At 42.4% G+C, this 20,481-nt stretch overlaps 1 protein-coding gene across 6 annotated transcripts in view; it reads right to left on the bottom strand.

Annotated features, from left to right (window-relative positions):
* The window catches only part of GON4L (gon-4 like), a 95,210-nt gene that overhangs the window by 24,515 nt on the left and 50,214 nt on the right, over nt 1–20,481 (bottom strand). For all 6 annotated transcript variants that reach the window (XR_012089924.1, XR_012089925.1, XM_073008292.1 and 3 more), the window contains exons 13-17: nt 11,585–11,625; nt 10,264–10,367; nt 3,844–4,042; nt 2,926–3,012; nt 1,542–1,713 (exon numbers count right to left, since the gene is read on the bottom strand). Coding sequence is in view for 4 of the 6 variants with exons in the window: in XM_073008292.1 (XP_072864393.1) it covers nt 1,542–1,713; nt 2,926–3,012; nt 3,844–4,042; nt 10,264–10,367; nt 11,585–11,625 (603 nt within the window). In the remaining 2 variants the exon portion in view is untranslated. The remainder of the gene's footprint in view (nt 1–1,541; nt 1,714–2,925; nt 3,013–3,843; nt 4,043–10,263; nt 10,368–11,584; nt 11,626–20,481) is intronic.

The following is a 20,481-nucleotide window of genomic DNA, read 5'->3' as shown; positions in this document are numbered from 1 at the left end:
AACACTTAAAAAGCACCTAGTAATAAAAGGAGCTGGCAATAGTGTATGCTCAAAAATGTTTTACCTCCTTCCCCCCTTAAATCCTCGAAGGATAAGAGACCTTCAACAATGCTTTCTTTCTTCCAGAATAAGATTCCAACTTCTTTAATCTCCCTCACAAATCTGGTATTCCAAATTTTACTTTTATTTGATTCTTACTTAACTTTCATTAAGTTCTCCCAGATTCCTCCTGAGGTTGGGAACAAAAGAACCATAAAAGGAATGAGACAATTCAGTCTCATTCATTTCCCTCTCCCTCTCTCAGCCTCTCACTTTCAGGAACCTCTGCATTTCTAAAGACAAAACTACTACATCCGTATTTCTTCTTCCGTAAGTGTTATTTTTATATCCCCAGAAGAAAGCAACAGGTCAACAGATGTGTAAGATATTATTATAATTTGGTGTTAAATCAAGTTTTCATCACCATTTCATATCAGTTAATACAGCTATTCAAGTAGTTTGGGATCTGTGTCTACGATATAATACACTTAAATACAACTATATTCAACTTAACGATAAGACTCAGGGATTTAAAATAGAATCCAAAGACAAACACAAATCCAGAACAAACCACAACTAATTTGCTAAATCAGGAAACAAATCAGAAGCAAATATTTGGCTTAAGTAAATAGCAAATATTTTCTCAAAAAATACTAAACCAACGCAAGGTAGAATCTAAACCTGCAAATTTCTTTACAATACTGAACACGGCAAATGTATAATCTCTAATTTATGCGTAACTCCCAAGTCAACATTTCATTCAGAATGGAGATATCACTTACGCTGCAGTCAGTATGGTAAATAAAGTTAGTTGATTTTTTTTTTTTTTTTTTTTTTTGAGATGCAGTCTCGCTCTGTCGCCCAGGCTGGAGGGCAATGACGCGATCTCACTCACTGCAACCTCTGCCTCCTGGGTTCAAGCAATTTTCCTGCCTCAGCCTCCCAAGTAGCTGGGACTACAGGCGCGTGCCCCCACGCCTGGCTAATTTTTGTATTTTTAGTAGAGACGGGGTTTCACTGTGTGAGCCAGTATGGTCTCAATCTCCTGACCTTGTGTTCCCCCTGACTCGGCCTCCCAAAGTACTAGGATTATAGGTGTGAGCCACAGCACCTGGCCTTAGTTGAAGACAGTAAAAAGCTAAACATGACCAAACTTTACTACCTGACTTTCATCTTTACCAGGCCCCAGTTTATTTTGATCTGACTCCTAATACCCCTCATATTGCTGTAGTCAAATTCTTAGCACTGAGCTTCAGATCTCTACCTCCCATATTCCTATACTGTCCACTGCCTCCATGCCTTACCCAGGCCCAGAGATTATCATGTAATTCTAGAATTCAGATAATGAGTACAAAGGGAGGATAAAAGAGAGAAGAAAGAAATTACAAATGTCCTGTGTCCTCCATTCCTAGGCAAGTATCCTAGGAAGTTATCTATGGGATAAGATTCCCACCACCTCTCACCGCAAGTAAAAACTTAAAGCTGACACATCTGTCTCCTACCAGTCTTCTTGACAGTTTTATGAGGGCTGCAGTCAATGCTGACATGTGTGCTGAAGTCTTCAATAAGCTGCATAGCTCCCATCAAGTTACAGGGTTGGAACAGGGTCTGAAACTTGGGGTTGTACTGATGGTGAAGGGCGATGGAGCTTTGAGCAAAGGTTCCCAGCTCTTTCTGGGAAAACAGGACACAAGAAGATCTAAGACAATTCCAGACAATTAATACCAGTAGCCTTCAGAATCTAAATGAGAAGCTGACCTTCCTACTACAGGATAAAAACAGGTAAAAATCATCATAAAGTCTTTCACAATAAACTACTCTGTGAAGATTACACCTGAGTTCCCAGATATTCAGGGATTGTATTCTTGGTTTACTTTAAGACTTAGTGAGAAACACTAAGGAATATACGGTCTAGTTCCCGAACTAGAATGAAGATTATGAAGAATGAGGATTTTTTTTTTTTTTTTGAGACAGAGTCTCACTCTGTCGCCCAGGCTGGAGTGTAATGGTACGATCTTGACTCACTGAAGTCTCCACTTCCCAGGCTCAAGCGATTCTTCTGCATCCACCTCCCAAGTAGCTGGGATTAATTACAGGTGCCCTCCAGCATGCCCGGCTATTTTTTGTATTTTAAGTAGAGACCGGATTTTACCATGTTGGTCAAGCTGTTCTCGAACTCCTGACCTCAAGCGATCCAGCCACTTCAGCCTACCAAGGTGCTGAGATTACAGGCATGAGTCACTGCACCCAGCCAAGAATTAGGACTATTACTTTTATTTTATTATTTATTTTGAGACTGGATCTCACTCTGCCGCCCAGGCTGGAGTGCAGTGGCGCGATCTCAGCTCACTGCAACCCCTACCTCCCAGGCTCAAGCTATCCTTCCATCTCTGCCTCCCAAGTAGCTGAGACTACAGGTACGCACCACATCTGGCTAATTTTTGTATTTTGTAGAGATGGGCTTTCGGCATGTTGCCCCAGCTGGTCTCGAACTACTGGGGTCACGCAATCTGCCTGCTTTGGCCTCCCAAAGTGCTGGGATTACAGGGATAGCCACCGTGCCCAGTCTCAACATCTATAAAAGGAACAGTGGTACCAAAAAACCTAAGAAGTTAGGTTGGATCTAAAGATAAGGAGGATTCAATAAAAATATCAGAAGGACAGTACTAAGAAAATTGAATACACTCCCTGTCCTTTCATGGGAATCAGTGGCTTATGTTCTCTCAGCAAACAGAGGAAGCCTTAACAGAAAGTAGGCAAAGCAATCAAAAATACCCAAGAGAGAAGAATAAATATAGATTATGATTAGTGAATAACTATGAGAAATAACCTGCCAAGCTAATTTCACACTCTAGTCTTTAGAGTTAGGGATATTTGGAAACTTACAAGAAATATCCTGGTGGTACTAGCCTCCGGACTGAGACTGGGGTTGCAGGTGGCAAGAAGGTGGATTTGGGTCAAGAGCTGAACGTGCTGGGGATGGAAAGAAAATAATGAAGTGACATGTTGCCACACTGTCATTTCAGGAACTCAGAGAGATTTTTTTTTTTTCTTCTTGGAGACAGGATCTCTCTGTCACCTAGGCTGCTGTGCAGTGATGCAATCATGGCTCCACGCCCTCTCAACCTCCTGTGCTCAAGCAATCCTCCCACCTCAGCCTCCTGAGTAGCTGGGACCACAGGTGCATGGCACCATGCCTCGCTAATGTATTTTTATTTTTTGTAGAGACAGGGTCGCACTATGTTGCCCAGGTTGCTCTTGAACTCCCTGGCTCAAGCAATCCTCCCACTTCAGTCTCCCAAAGTGCTGGGTTTACAGGTGTGAGTCACCATAACCCAGCCCCTAGAGAGACAATAACTAAGATGTTTGCAACTTTATCACATATATTTTGCTTTCTGAAAGGAGTATGAGAACAACATAGAATCTTGGCATAAATCTCTCAGACATGTTCCCTTGAACAAAATGACAGAAGGAGAGGAAGCTTAACCTTAATCCAGAGGGACTGAGATTAGAAAAAGGAAAAAAAAACCTACTTCTCACAGTGAAGTTTGTTAAATTTCAGAATAGATTACTAAGGACTCTTTGAAATCTGTATTTCTGAATACCATTAGTATCCTTGTATGCTCTCTTCCTTGAGTCATAGGGCATGAACATGATGACTTCTCGAGCTCCTAGATGTGAAGATACTATGGTTTTAGCAGGTGGTAAGGTAACTATCTCTGACTTTTACAAAGCTGTTAATTTCTGGCCTCAGAGTTAGGCCTTGGTATAATCCAATATTAACATGACCAAGAAAAGTGTTACCTGCTGCATCTGCTGCTGGAGTCTCTTCCTCTGTGCTGGGTCCAGAATCAGAGTCTGATGAACTTTCTCACTCTGGGGTTTAACCTTCTCTACTTCCTGCAGCTGTTTGGCTGAAGATTTCTTCATCTTCAGCTGTTCAAATAGCTCCTTCACTGTCCGATGTTGTTCATTTAGCAAGTTGGCCAGTGGTTCCTCAAACCTATTCCCAACAGGGAGATGACTGAATTTGAGTGTTTCCCTAGGTCCACAACATCCCTAGGTCCACAACACATCCAATTTGTTCTAATGATGAGCAAAGAACCTGAACAATTTTCATTGTCTTCTAATCTGACAACTCACTTTAGTCAACAATCAAACTCCCAGCCTTATACAAATCTTTTCCCAAAGTAGTTAGCATGCATCAAATATGATGATTCTATATTACATTCCATCCCATTCCTCTACAATTCCTCTTCTAAATAATATACAAATGAAGAAAAAATCAAAATGCTAGGAACAGAGAAATATATGGGTAAGAAAGCAGCCAAGGAGCTGGTGGGAACTCATCATTCTCATTTCTTCCCTCATTTACTTGTTATTCCCATCCCAGGTTCAGCTTGTCCCATTTCGCTATCCACTCAGGCTGCACTGCCTTGCATTTTTTTTCCAAAATTTAATATATATATATATTTTTTGTGACAGTCTCGCTCTGTCGCCCAGGCTGGAATGCAGTGGTGCGATCTCAGCTCACTGCAACCTCTGCCTCCCGGGTTCAAGCGATTCTCCTGCCTCACCCTCTCAAGTAGCTGGGACTATAGGCACGTGCCACCACATCCAGCTAATTTTTTGTATTTTTAGTAGAGATGGGGTTTCACTGTGTTAGCCAGGACAGTCTCTATTTCCTGACCTCATGATCCACTCATCTCAGCTTCCCAAAGTGCTGGGATTACAGGCGTAAGCTACCATGGCTGGCCTTCAAAATTTTAAGTTTCGGAATACATGTGCAGGACACGCAGTTTTGTTACACAGGTAAACATGTGCCTTGGTGTTTTGCTGCACCTATCAACCCATCACCTTGGTATTAAGCCCAGCTGCATCAGCAGTTTATCCTGATCCTCTCCCTTCCCCCACCTCCCCAACAGGCCCCAGTGTGTGCTGTTCCCCACCCTGCGTCCATGTGTTCTCATTGTTCAGTTCCTACTTATATGTGAGAACATGCGGTATTGTTTTTCTGTTATTATGTTAGTTTGCTGATGGCTTCACCTCCATCCATGTCCCTGAAAGGGACGTGATATCATACCTTTTTATGGCTGTATAGTATTACATGGTGGAATACTACATTTTCTTATTTATCTATTGCTATAATATTGGGGATTCCTTGAAATATGAGAACCTGCTTGTTGTAGCTACATAAACATATTTTTTTTTCTTTTGAGACGAAGTCTCACTCGGATGCCAAGCTGGAGTATAGTGGCATGATCTCGGCTCACTGCAACCTCCGCCTCCCTGGTTCAAGTGATTCTCCTGCCTCAGCCTCGCGAGTCGCTGGGACTACAGGCATGCACCACCACGCTCCAGCTAATTTTTGTATTTTTAGTAGAGATGGGGTTTCACCATGTTGGCCAGGATGGTCTCGATCTCTTGACCTCATGATCCACCTGCCTCGGCCTCCCAAAGTGGTGGGATTACAGGCGTGAGACACCACGTCCAGCCAAAAGATCTTATCCTGACGGCATATGGTATCAGCACATGCTTAATTACTTAAGTATCTTATTCTCCTTTTACTTCAGAACTGACATGCTAGGTTTTTGAAAAAAGTCTCTCAGGAGGGTAGGGGTGGGAAATTAGGGTTTGGAACCTTAGAAGAGGAATTTATTTGCTTATTTATTTATTTATTTATTTATTTTTTGAAATGGAGTCTTGCTCTGTTGCCCAGGCTGGAGTGCAGTGGCATGATCTCAGCTCACTGCAACCTCTGCCTCCCGGGTTCAAGTGATTCTCCTGCCTCAGCCTCCTGAGTAGCTGGGATTACAGGCATGCATCACCACGGCCAGCTAATCTTTGTATTTTTTGTAGAGACAGGGTTTCACCACGTTAGCCAGGCTAGTCTCGAATGACTGACCTCAAGTGATCCACCCACCTCGAACTCCCAAATTGCTGGGATTACAGGCGGGAGCCACTGCACCCAGCTAGGAAGAGGAATTTAAAGGGCTAAAAGCAAATACCTTCATGGAGAGCAGTAGGGTAATATTTGAACTAACCACTCAGTTCTGTTCATGTGAACTACCATTACTTATTTTAGTATATCCTTTTCCTGCTTCATGCTAGAAGATTTTTGACTTGTTTAAGAAAGCAAGGCTTGCCAGTCAGAATGACAATTATTAAAAGGTCAAGAAACAGTCGGGCGTGGTGGCTCACGCCTGTAATCCCAGCAATTTGGGAGGCCAAGGCAGGTGGATCACTTGAGATCAGTGGTTTGAGACTGGCCTGGCTAACATGGTGAAACCCTGTCTCTATGAAAAAATACAAAAATTAGCCAGCTGTGGTGATGCGTGCCTATAATCCCAGCTACTCACGAGGCTGAGGCAGGAGAATCACTTGAACCCAGGAGGCAGAGGTTGCAGTGAGCCAAGATCGCGCCACTGCACTCCAGCCTGGGCAACAGAGCAAGACTCTGTTCCAATAAAATAAAATAAAATAAAAATAAAATAAAATAAAATAAAATAAAATAAAATAGAATAAATAGAATAAAATAAACAAACAAATAAATTCCTCTTCTAAGGTTCCTAACTCTAACTTCCCACCCCTACCCTCCTGAGAGACTGTTTCCAGGGCTGAAGCAAAAATGGAAAAACCCAGCATGACAGTTCTGAAATAAAAGGAGAATAAGATACTTAAACGATTAAGCACGTGCTGATACCCTATGCAATCAGGATAAGACCTGTTCATGTAGCTACAAAGAGCAGGTTATCATATTTCAAGTAATCTCCCATATTACAGCAATAGATAAATGTTTTCAATAGTTAATTTTAAAAAGTTATCATTTATCTATTTGGGATAAAAATTATGCTTTCTTTTATAGTATTTACTGTGGGTTTGGACAGCACAGGGTAAAAACCTAAAGCCTGTGGGACTGTCTTATACAATCTTCTGAGAACTGAAAACCTGATCACCTGCACTACTACCACTAAAGGAACAGAAGCCCAGAAGCATAAAAAAGTAGGTAATGGAAATATAGCCTGCACGTAGTTGTATTTATTATGATTATGATTATTATTATTATTATTTTGAGATGGAGTTTCGTTCATGTTGCCCAGGCTGGACTGCAGTGGAGCGGTCTTGCCTCGCTGCAACCTCTGCCTCCCAGGTTCAAGCGATTCTGCTGCCTCAGCCTCCCAAGTAGCGGGGATTACAGGCACCTGCCAATACATCCGACTAATTTTTTTGCATTTTTAGTAGAGACAGGGTTTTGCTATGTTGGCCAGGGTGGTCTCAAACTCCTGACCTCAGGTAATATGCCCGCTTCAACATCCCAAAGTGCTGGGATTACAGGCGCGAGCCACTGCGCCCGACCTATAATTATTATTATTGGTTTTATTTTTCTTTCTTTCTTTTTTGAGACGGTGTCTCTGTCTCCCAGGACGGAGTGCAGTGGCGTGATATTGGCTCATTGCAAATTCTGCCTCCTGGGTTCAAGCAATTCTTCTGCCTCAGCCTCCTGAGTAGCTGGGATTACAGGTGTGTGCTACCATGCCTGGCTAATTTTTATATTTTTAGTAGAGACAGGGTTTCACCATGTTGGTCAGGCTGGTCTCAAACTCCTGACCTCGTGATCTGACCGCCCTGGCCTCCCAAAGTGCTGGGATTACTGGTGTGAGCCACCACATCCGGCCTATTATTATTATTATTTTTTTTTTTTTTTTTTTTTTTTTTTTTTGAGAGGGAGTCTCGCGCTGTCGCCCAGACTGGAGTGCAGTGGCCGGATCTCAGCTCACTGCAAGCTCCGCCTCCCGGGTTTGCGCCATTCTCCCGCCTCAGCCTCCCGAGTAGCTGGGACTACAGGCGCCGCCACCTCGCCCGGCTAGTTTTTTGTATTTTTTAGTAGAGACGGGGTTTCACTGTGTTAGCCAGGATGGTCTCGATCTCCTGACCTCGTGATCCGCCAGTCTCGGCCTCCCAAAGTGCTGGGATTACAGGCTTGAGCCACCGCGCCCGGCCCCGGCCTATTATTATTTTTTGAGAGGCAGTTTCACTCTGTCACCCAGGCTGGAGTGCAGTGGCACAATCTCGGCTCAGTGCAACCTCTGACTCCCAGGTTCAAGCGTTTCTCCTGCCTCAGCCTCCCAAGTAGCTGGGATTACAGGCACGTGCCACCACACCCAGCTAATTTTTATATTTTTAGTAGAGATGGGGTTTTACCATATTGACCAGGCTGGTCTGGAACTCCTGACCTCAGGTGTTTTGCCCACCTCAGCCTCCCAAAATGCTGGGATTACAGGTGTGAGTCACCACATGTGGCCTTGCACCTGCTTTTAATAAATATTACTTGCATAACTGATAAGGGAGGCACAGATAACTCACTTTCCCAGGGTTTTTGTTTTGTTCTTTTTTTTTTCTCTCTTCTTTATTGTGTTTTAAGATGTTTTTACTATCTATGGACTTACAGAATCCAGGATGCTTTATTGAGTCAAAGATTATAACAGGTTTGCATTTGCAACCGAAAGAAAAGCAGCAACTGCCCAAGTACAGTCATGTGCCACATAATGTTTCAGTCAACAATGAACCACATATTCAGAGGTGGTTCCGTAAGATTATTGTATCTTTTCTATGTTTACATACATACGTACTTACCACTGTGTTACAACTGCCTACAGTATTCAGCAGAATAACATGCTATACAGGTTTGTGGCCCGGGAGCAATATGTTATACTGTATAGCCTAGGTATGCTGTAGGCTAAACCATCAAGGTTTATCCAAGTGCTTTCTACATTTACACAATGATGAAATCGTTTAATGATAACATTTCACAGAACGTATCACCATGAGATGATATATGACTATTCTACTGAATACCAGAAGGTAACTGAATTCTAACAGGAGTTTTAAATTATTTCTATACTTTACAAATTTTATTTATTTTTTTGAGACAGAGTCTCTCTCTGACACGCAGTCTGTCATTTCGGCTCACTGCAACCTCCGCTTTCCGGGTTCAAGCGATTCTCCTGCCTCAGCCTCCCGAGTAGCTGAGATTACAGACACCCGCCACCATGCCTGACTAATTTTTGTATTTTTAGTAGAGATGTGGTTTCACCATGTTGGCCAGACTGGTCTCGACTCCTGACCTGAGGTGATCCCCCTGCCTCGGGCTCCCAAAGTGCTGGGATTACAGGCGTGAGCCACCACGCCCGGCCTATACTTCCCAAATTTTAAGAAGTTACAAAGAGTTGATCAGCAGAACCAAAACACGTTTATAGATCAAATCCCATTATATGTTCCCAGGATGAATGGTTCCATTCATAGCAGAATGGAATTTTGTTCTATGAGCTGTAACTTAAAATAATGGGTCAAATACTGACTTAGCAATCCTGAGGTTTTTGATGTAGTTGTACTGTGATATTTGTTGTAATGGAGAATTACCGGTATTTCTAGTTTTTAGACATTGGTTGGCATATCTTATCTTTTTTTTACTAAACTGGAAAATCCCTAAAGGTCTAGCTTTCAGATAAATCCCAAGCTTTCTACTTGGGTAGTAATGCTGTTAGGACACATGACTAATTAAGAGGGTCTATTCTCTTTGCTTAGTTCCACTTACGGCACAAAATGCATCCTGATCTCTAGCTATCCATCTAATGACTATATGCTGCTACTCGCAATGGATAACAATAGAATAAAGTGCAGATGCAAATCCACCAGAAAATGAGGAAAAAAATAAAGCCTCTACTTTCTGGATGCTGTAACACAAGTGCCAACTTCAGGCAAAAAGGTCAGCACATACGTTTCAGACTCCTTACTGCAGGTGCTTCAGGGTTTGCTCCACTAATGCCTAGGTGACTAACAAAGTTTCAGTCACATTTAGCAGATATTAATGGCACATAAAAAGAACGAAAGGGACAGACTCGATATTACAATATGGGGTAGTTTGTGTGTCTGGCCACATAAATTCCTACATACCTCTCCAGCACCACTCACCTGGAGAAGTGGATATGGATGCCAGCTACTGTTTTTTCTCCCTTCCCAAACAGATACAGCTTGGCCTACAGCTGCACTGCCCCATACCAAGGAGACTTCACTTGACACCTAACTCCTGACAGGGCTCTGCATCCTTACATCAGTAACAGAAGCTGGTTGGGGATGAAAAATTGTTAACTGCAACTTCTGAAAACCTTTTCAGAAATAAACTATTCCTCTATTCCAAATCTCAAGGTCTTTCAACTAGCCTACCGTAGAGCTTGAGGAGTGTTGAAGTTAGGTCGAGGCTCAGCCACACGCTCCTCCTCTTCTGGGCCATCATCTTCCATGTTGGAGAATCCCATCTCATCTTGGAACTGTGGGCAAAGGGAAGAGAGGGTTTTCCTGGGGAATGGGTCTCGAATGTTGCTCCAGTATTGGGAAGGAAGAGTGAAAACTACAGATTACAAGACTTTAATAATGCTGGCACCCAGAAAGAGCTAATGTCAGAACCTTCTCACTTCAGGACTCCCACAAACCCACACTTAGGATGGCTATTATGCCAAGAAAGAAGTCGTTCAACCAGTCAACTCGTGACAGTAAGGACAGAGCATGGATAACTCAAAATTATCAATCTCTCTCTTTTTTTTTTTTTGAGACGGAGTCTTGCAGTCTTGCTCTATTGCCCAGGCTGGAGTGCAGTGGCACGATCTGGGCTTACTGTAACCTCCACCTCCCAGATTCAAGCGATTTTCCTGCCTCAGCCTCTGCAGTAACTGTGACTACAGGTGCCCGCCACCATGCCTAATTTTTGTACTTTTAGTAGAGACAAGGCTTCATCATGTTGGCCAGGCTGGTCTCAAACTCCTGACCTCAGATGATCCACCCGCTGTGGCCTCCCAAAGTGCTGGGATTACAGGCGTGAGCCACCACACCCAGCCTCAAAATGATCACTCTCTTAAAGAGAAATACCTTTTGAGACAAATTTATGAAAAAAGTAATTATTTGTGCACAAAGTAGTTTAAAACTAGTTGACAATCTTTAAGGACACACCAAATGACAGTAGGGGAAGTCATCAAAAATTTTCCAGGGGCCAGGCATGCTGACTCATACCTATAATTCCAGCACTTTGGGAGGCCCAATGCAGGAAAATTGCTTGAGCCCAGAAGTTCCATAACAGCCTGGGCAATGTGGTAAGACCCTGTCTCTACAAATAAAATAATTAGCTGGGTGTGTTGGTATGTCCCAGCTACTCACGAGGCTTAGACAGAGGACTGCTTAAGCCTAGAAGGTCAAGGCTGCTGTGAGCTGTAATTTCACCACTGCACTTTAGCTTGGGTGACGGAGTGAAACCCCCCTCGAAAAAAAAGAAGTTTCAAGGAAAATGTTAATAAGAACAACATACATGTATATAATCAAGAGTCTAGCAGTTAGAAAAATTCCCTTGTCATTATGTTCTTTCCCAGGTAGACTAAAAGTAGAATTGGTTCAGTCTGACCCCTCTCCTAGAAGGAGCATCACAGAGACCAAATGACACATCTTGCTGGAGAACTGACTTACAATCCCATGTTCTCACTTGAGGATCATTACTCACAGTTTCAAACAGCTCTTCCATCAGCTCATTTACTTCCTTTTCTGCAAGAAAGCCAAACAGTATGTTGTTGGTATAGATTTTACAATAAGGAAGAATTCCATGAAGACAATGTATAATGTTTTCAACAAGGAATGACAAATTCTTCATGTCTATCCTTCTTTTTTTTGAGATGGGTCTCGCTATGTCACTCAGGCTGGAGCTCAGTGGCGCGATCTTGGCTCACTGCAACCTCTGCATCCCCTCCCTGGTCCAATCGATCCTCCCACCTCAGCTCCCCAAGTAGCTGGGACCACAGACGCATGCCGCCACACCCAGCTAATTTTTGTATATTTTGTAGAGATGAGGTTTCGCCAGGCTGGTCTCGAATTCCTGAGCTCAAGCGATCAGCCCAACTCGGCCTCCCAAAATGGTGGGATTACAGGCGTGAGCCACTATGACTGACTATCCTTCCTTCATTTATTCAAAAACATTTATTGAGGCCGGGTGCGGTGGCTCACGCCTATAATCCCACCACTTTGGGAGGCTCTCTACTAAAAATACAAAAAATTAGCCGGCCATGGTGGTGGGTGCCTGTAGTCCCAGCTACTTGGGAAGCTGAGGCAGGAGAACGGCTTGAACCCAGGAGGTGGAGCTTGCAGTGAGCTGAGATTGCACCACTGCACTCCAGCTTGGGCGACAGAGCAAGACCCTGTCTAAAAAAAAAAAAACAAAAACAACAACAACAAAAAACATTTATTGAGCACTATGCTTTTTAGATGCTTGGGATATATGAGAGAATGAGAGAGAGAGACAGAGATCTATTCGCATGAAGCTTAAATTCTAAAAGGAAGAAGACAGGAAAAAATGTGAGCTAGACGATTTTATAATTAGATGGCCTATCCAAATCCACACAGTACTGAATGGAATCAAGAGATGAGTCTCCTAGCCTGGGTAAAATGTTGAAACCATATCTCTACAAAAAAATTTAGCTGGGCTTGGTGGTGCACACCTGCAGTCCCAGCTACTCAAGAGGCTGAGGTGAGAGAATCTCGAGTCCAGGAGGCAGAAGCTGCAGTGTGCTGAGATCATGCCCCTGCATTCCAGCCTAGGCGACAGAGCAAGATACTGTCTAAAAAAAAAGAGACAGAGAGAAAGACAAGTTTCCAACAGGGTTTTATAGGACGCTGTCTTTGGATCTGAACTATTCAAGAACTCCATCAGTGACTTAAAAGACCCAGAGAACATACTTAACAAATCTGTAGATGATGTAAAGCTGAAAGGGACTGCCAATCCAATTGATGGAAAATTCAAAATTATATTTTCTCAAATCAACTGGATGGAACATATAGGGATAAATTTAAAGTTCCATGTTTAAGAATGTTTTTGTTTTTGTTTTTTTTAAATAGAGACAGCATCTTGCTATGTTGCCCAGGCTGGTCTCAAACTCCTTAGTTCCAGTGATCCTCCCACCTTGTCCTCCCTAAGTGTTGGGATTACAGGTGTGAGCCATGGTGCCCAGTCCTACAGTTAAGAGTTTTAAAGATCAGTTTATCAATTACATGAAAAGGTGACGTGGCTTAAAAATAATGTGAAAAAGACCTGAAAGTTTTGGTTGGTACAAGAATCTGAGGTAAAAAAAAAAAAGTTTTGGTTGACCTCAGGTTCAATAAGACACAGCTGCTCCAAAATAGGGCTCATAACCAACAAGGCAAACATATCACTGAACTAGAGCAGAGTCTAACACTATGTCTGCAAGACTGTGAACAATTTTATAAAGGCCCTTCTTAGGAGGACATTAAAAAAATTAAGATCCAGGCCAGGGGTGGTGGCTCACGCCTCTAATTCCAGCACTTTAGGAAGCCGAGGTAGGCAGATCACCTGAGGTTAGGAGTTCGATACCAGTCTGACCAACATGGTGAAACCCCATCTCTACTAAAAATACAACAATTAGCCAGGCATAGTGGCACACACCTGGAATCCCAGCTACTCGGGAGGCTGAGGCAGGAGACTCACTTGAACCCAGGAAGTGGAGGCTACACTGAGCCAATAAGCACTAATGCACTCCAGCCTGGGCAACAGGGCAAGATTCCATCTTGAAAATAAATAAATAAATAAATAAATAAATTAGTCGGGCGTGGTTGCACATTCCTGTAATCCCAGCTACTTGGGAGGCTGAGGCACAAGAATCGCTTAAACCCAGGAGGCAGAGGCTACGCTGACTGGAGATCATACCACTGCACTCTAGCTTGGGAGACAGAGTGAGACTCTGTCTCAAACACGAAAAACAAAAACAAAAACAAAATCAATTAAGTAATTTAATTTAAAAAAAAATTTTTTTTTTCTTGAGACTGAGTCTCACTCTTGTCACCCAGGCTGGAGTGCAGTGGCGCGATCTCAGCTCACTGCAACCTCCACCTTCGGGCTTCAAGCAATTCTCATTCACCACGCCTGGCTAATTTTTTGTAGTTTTAGTAGCGACAGTGTTTCACTACATTGCCCAGGTTGGTCTTGAACTCCTGACCTCAAGTGATCTGCCTGCCTCAGTGTCCCCAAGTGCTGGGATTACAGGCGTGTGCCACCATGCCCAGCCAACAAAAAAAATTAAAATCCAAATGTTGCTGAGGATGTAGAGCAAATGGAACTCTAATGAGAACGTAAAATGGAAAGCCACTTTGGAAAATGGTCTGGCAATTTCTCATAAAACTAAACATACCTATTCCGTGATCCAGTGATTTATCTCCTATATAGCTGACCCAAGAGAAATGAAATATGCCTTTTCTAATTCATAAGTGGGGACAAATGAGAGACAGAAATGAAGCATTTCCACAAAGACTTGCACAAAATAGTTCAGACCAGCTTTATTCAACATTACCCAAAATTAAAAACAGCCCAGATGATCAACACAAAAATAGATAATCTGTAGTATATTTACACAATGAAATTATAGTCAACAATAAAAGGGAACAAACTAATGACACATGCAACAGAAATGAATCTCAAAAATATTATGCTGAGTGAAAGAAGCCATACATACACACAAAGCACATCCTATATGATTCCATTTATGTGAGGTTCTAAAACTGGCAAATTTAACCTGTGATTAAGAAAAAAAATCAAAACAGTGGTTGCCTCAGAGGGGATGGTGTGGGGATTGACTTGGAAGGGGCATGAAACTTTCTGGGGTGAGGATTCTATATCCTGATAGGGATTTGGGTCACACAGGTACACACATGTCAAAATTCATTAAATGGTACACTAAAGATGTGTGTGATACACTGTGTGTAAAATCACCTGTAAAAAGAAATCATAAACAAATATCGAGCTCTAGTTCATTATATGCGTGCTGAAGTGGTTAAAAGTGAAGTATAGGCTCATGCCTGTAATCCCAGCACTTTGGGAGGCAGAGGTGGGTGGATCACGAGGTCAGGAGTTCGAGACCAGCCTGGCCAAGATGGTGAAACCCCATCTCTACTAAAAATACAAAAATTAGACAGACATGGTGGTGCGAGCCTGTAATCCCAGCTACTCTGGAGGCTGACGCAGGAGAATTTCTTGAACCTGGGAGGCGGAGGTTGCAGTGAGCTGAGATCGTACCACTGCACTCCAGAGTGAGACTCTGTCTCCAAAAAAAAAAAAAAAAAAAAGACATATAGTCAGGTGCCACTGTGCCATTGTGCACGCTTGTAATCTCAGCTGGTCAGCTGGTCAGGAGGTTGAGCTGGGAGGATCACTAGAGGATCACTAGACTGCAAGAGTTCAAGACCAACCCATGCAATATAGACCTCGTTTGAATTTAAAAAAAAAAAAAAAAGTGAAGTATAATTTACTCTGAAATGCATTTGAAAACTAAGATGCATCCACAGATGGACAGGGAGATGGACAGCTGCATGATAAGGCAAATAAAGTCATCCCTCAGTATATGTGGAGATTGGTTCCAGGAGCCCATGGATACCAAAATCTGAGGATACTCAAGTCCCTTATACAAAAATGGTGTAGTATTTGCATATAATCTACACACATCCTCCTGTATACCTTATCTCTAGATTACTTATCACCTAATACAATGTAAATGCTATGTAAATAGTTGTTATACCGTACTATTTTTTACTTATTTATTTGAGACAAGCTCTCACTCTGTCACCCAGGCTGGAGTGCAGTGGCAGTGGTATAATCACAGCTCACTGCAACCTTGAACTTGTGGGCTTAAGGGATCCTCCTGACTCTGTCTCCCGAGTAGCTGGGACTACAAGCACACACCACTGCACCCAGATAATTTTTAAACTTTTTGTAGAGATGGGGTCTCAGTATGTTGCCCAGGCTGATCTCAAACTCCTGTGCTAAAGCGATCCTCTTGCCTCAGCCTCCCACAGTGCTGGGATTACAGATGTTAGCCACTATGCCCAGCCAGTATTATTTTCTGCTGTTGCATTTTTTTTTTCCCAGAATATTTTCAAGGTTGACTGAATCTGTAGATGTGAAACCTGCACATATGAAAGGCCCACAGTTTATATTAAACCTATCGAAAATTTGGCCAGGCATGGTGGCTCACGCCTGTAATCCCAGCACTTTGGGAGGCCGAGGTGGGTGGATCATGAAGTCAGGAGATGGAGACCATCCTGGCCAACATGCTGAAACCCCATCTCCACTAAAAATACAAAAATTAGCTGGGCATGGTGGCGCGTGACTATAATCCCAGCTACTCGGGAGGCTGAGGCAGGAGATTCGCTTGAACCAGGGAGTCGGAGGTTGCAGTGAGCCAAGATGGCGCCACGGCACTCCAGCCTGGAGACAGAGTGAGACTCCATCTCAAAAAAAAAAAAAAAACTATAGAAAGTAGGAGGTGAGGCTGGGCATGGTGGCTCATGCCCATAATCCCAGCACTTTCGGAGGCCGAGGCAGGCAGATCACCTGAGGTCAGGAGTTCGAGACAAGTCTGGCCAACCAACATGGTGAAACCCCTTCTCTACTAAAAACACAAAAATTAGCCGGGTATGGTGGCAGGGGCTTTTAATCCCAGCTACTCAGGAGGCTGGGGCAGGAGAACCACTTGAACCTGGGAGGTGGAGGTTGCAGTGAGCCGAGATCACGCCATTGCACTCTAGCCTGGGGAACAAGGGTGAGACTTCATCTCAAAAAAAAAAAAAAAAAAGTTGGTGGTGAGTACACGAATGTTAGCTGTATAATTTTCAACTTCTCTATATATTTTTTTAAATTTCATAATAAGATATAACAGGGGAAAAGTTTAAAGAAAATAAATGCTAGAATCCAGAGAAGAGTAACATGCGTGGTGAGAGGTTTGGACACCAAGTCTTTGGAGAAGAAGAAACCTCGCAGAAGAAACTTGAAACTTTCCTATGTTTTGCATAGGAAAAAAAAAAAACAACAACTAAAGAAACATCTTTTAATATGGTACAGTTGGGGATAAATTGCTTTTTTTAACAGCAAAAGACAAATAGGAGGCCAGGTGCAGTGGCTCATGACTGTAATCCCAGAACTTTGGGAAGCCGAGGCAGGTGGATCACCCGAGGTCAGGAGTTCAAGACCAGCCTGGCCAACCTGGTGAAACCCTGTCTCTACTAAAAATATAAAAATTAGCTGGGCATGGTGGCGGGTGCCTGTAATCCCAGCTACTCGGGAGGCTGAGGCAGGAGAAACACTTGAACCCAGGAGCGGAGTTTGCAGTGAGCTAAGATCACACCACTGCACTCCAGACTGGGCAACAACAGCAAAACTCCATCTCGAAAGAAAATAAAAAAATAAAGACAAATAGGAGGAATATAAGAGGATTGATCTTCTTGCTTTGCATTCAAATTTGCGTTCAATAAGGAAAGTATCTGAATTTGCATTCAGATTTGGGTTCAATAAGAAAAGTATTAATTGAGGAGGTGTTCAAGTTTACAATACACTATCTGCAGAATTGTTGAGCTCCCTGTCACTGAAAGTATACAGAGACTAAAAAGGCCACCTCAGAGGAAGTGTAAACAAATTCTCAAGTGGGCGGAAAAATGTGACCACATGGAGCTTTTCAAACTCTGTGATTTTTACGCTTTTTAATTCTTTAATTTTAGTTATCCATATAAGAATAAGTCCTTTTAAAGGGATTATAATCAAATATGACAATGAGACACAAGAGGACAAGAGGCAGAAAAAAAAAATTAAAAATTCTACTCCAGCTTTCACTATCATCACAGAACTGTATGACTAGAAAGGCTGCCCTTCATTTACCTATCTCTATTTGATTGGCAAATATTGCTACCAGCTTTACAGCAGTAAACACCACAAAGCTCTTGAGAACCTCACAGTCTAGGGGAGAAGACAGATACTAAATAAGCAATTATGACATATATAAAAGGACAAAAAAAGGACATAAAAGTATATAAAAGGACAGTATATAAAAGGACAAAAAGAGCGGTACGGGAATGCAAAGCAAGATCAATCCTAATGAAGGAGGATCTCCCTGAGAAATTATATTTAAACTGAAGAAAGTAACAATCAAAAAGGGAAGGCAAATATATTCCAGAATGATAGCTGAACTTAAGATCTGCTTTTACGGCTGGGCGCGGTGGCTCACGCCTATAATTCCAGCACTTTGAGAGGCCAAGGAGGGCGGATCACGAGGTCAGGAGATCGAGACCATCCTGGCTAACACGGTGAAACCCCATCTCTACTAAAAATACAAAAATTAGCCGGGCAAGGTGGCGGGCGCCTGTAGTCCCAGCTACTCGGGAGGCTGAGGCAGGAGAATGGCATGAACCCGGGAGGCAGAGCTTGCAGTGAGCCGAGATCACGCCACTGCACTCCAGACTAGGAGAGAGAGCGAGACTCTGTCTCAAATAAATAAGTAAGTAAGTAAATAAATAAATAAAAAGATCTGCTTTTGTGCTTTAAGCAGATGTTTCTTTACTTGCATATGACACTGTTGACCATTCTGTCCTTCTTGAAAGACTTTTTTTTTGAAACAGGTCTTGCTCTGACCCAGGTTGGAGTACAGTGTTATGATCTCTGCTCACTACAGTCTCCACTTCCTGGGTTCAAGTGATCCTCCCACCTCAGCTTCCCAAGTAGCTGGGACTATGGGCGTGCACCACCACGACTGACTAATTTTTATTTTATTTTTAAAATTTTTTTATAGAGACAATGTCTCACTATCTTACCCAGGCTGGTCTTGAAATCCTGGGCTCATGCAATCCTTCTGCCTCGGCCTCTCAAGTGCTGGGATTATAGACATGAGCCACTGTGCCCTAGCCAAAAGACTCTTCCTTTGGTTTCTACAACACTAGATTTTTCTAGGTTATTCTTGTACTTTCCTAGATTCTCCTTTCAGTTTTCTCAAAGTCTAAATTCTATATTTTCTCTAATTCTTGGTGCTTTCCTTTCAATGCTTCCACTATCCTTGTCATAATATATCAAAATAAATGAAAGATCTCCACAAAGGAAATGGTACTCTAATCTTAAAATCAAGGTGAAAGGCACAATAAAGCAATAAAATAAAATGTAAGTTCTAAAGGATTGTATTTACATATAATTCTCTTTACATAAAGAACTGCATTAATTAGGTATATCTTGGATGTTTATAAAGCTCTCTGCCGCCTAGTCTTTTGCTATTAAAAAAAAGCAATTTATCCCCAACTGTACCATATTAAAAGATGTTTCTTAAGTTGTTTTTTTTTTTCATATGCAAAACATAGGAAAGTTTCAAGTTTCTATAAAGCTCTCTGCTTTATAAACATCCAAGATAGACGTTAATCTGGTCAAGAGCCAGTAACTTACCTTCTCAATGTCATGTATATTATTCCAGTACAGGGTCATGCATACATGCAACAAAAATCAATGGCTTATGAAATATATTTTCTATTTTTCTCTCTCCCCATAGGTAGAATTTCTTCAGGATGAAATATATGTTTTCTATGCTTGACACACTAGCCAATTACATAATTTTTTTTTTGAGTCAGGGTCTCCCTCTGCCACCAAGGCTGGAGTGCAGTGGCACCATCATAGTTTGCTGAATCCTTGACCTCCTGGGCTGAAGCAATCCTCCTGCCCCAGCCTCCTGAGTAGCTGGGACTACAGGTATGTGCCAATACATTTGGCTAATTTCTTAAATATTTAGTAAAGACAAAGTTTCTCTATGTTGCCTATGCCGGTCTCAAACTCCTGAGCTCAAGCAATCTTCCTGCCCCAGCCTCCCAAAGTGCTAGGATTACAGGTGTAAGCTACCACGTCTAGCTCAATAATATAATTTTTTATACAAATAATTCAAGCCAAGTTATCATAATTGTTTTCCATACCTCCAGTCTTGTTCACTTTACCTAACAAATAAATACATGAAACTGGTATTAAATCAAAGTGATCTTTCTAAAATCCGAATCAGTTCCTACTGATTTACTCCTTAAAGCTCGTTTTAGTTTTTCGTTTTTTTTCAGGCGGAGACTCGCTCTGTCGCCCAGGCTGGAGTGTACTGGCGTGATCTCGGCTCACTGCAACCTCTCCTGCCTGGGTTCAAGCCATTTTTCAGCCTCAGCCTCCCGAGTATCTGGAATCACAGGCACCTACTACCATGCCTGGCTAATTCTTGTATTTTTAGTAGAGACAGGGTTTTGCCATGTTGTCCAGGCTGGTCTTGAACTCCTGACCTCAGGTGATCTGCCTGCCTCCACCTCCCAAAGTGCTGGGATTACAGGCATGAGACACCATGCCCGCCCTTAAACTTCGTTTTGAGAGCTTAATGATCCTCCATGATGTAAACACTACCTAATTTTATCTACCACTTCTCTATCTTTTCACTCATATACCACCACCAAAGTACTTACTATTTTCCAAACATACTTTTTTGATGTTTTGCAATTCTGTGGTTTGCAGATGCTCTTCTATTTGCAATATTCCTCTCTGTCCCTATTCACCAAATTTCTATTCCTCCT

This window comes from Chlorocebus sabaeus, chromosome 20, assembly GCF_047675955.1.
Source record: "Chlorocebus sabaeus isolate Y175 chromosome 20, mChlSab1.0.hap1, whole genome shotgun sequence".
NCBI lineage: Eukaryota > Metazoa > Chordata > Mammalia > Primates > Cercopithecidae > Chlorocebus > Chlorocebus sabaeus.
The sequence above is the reverse complement of the archived record's forward strand: the minus strand, read 5'-3'. Positions and strand labels throughout refer to the sequence as shown.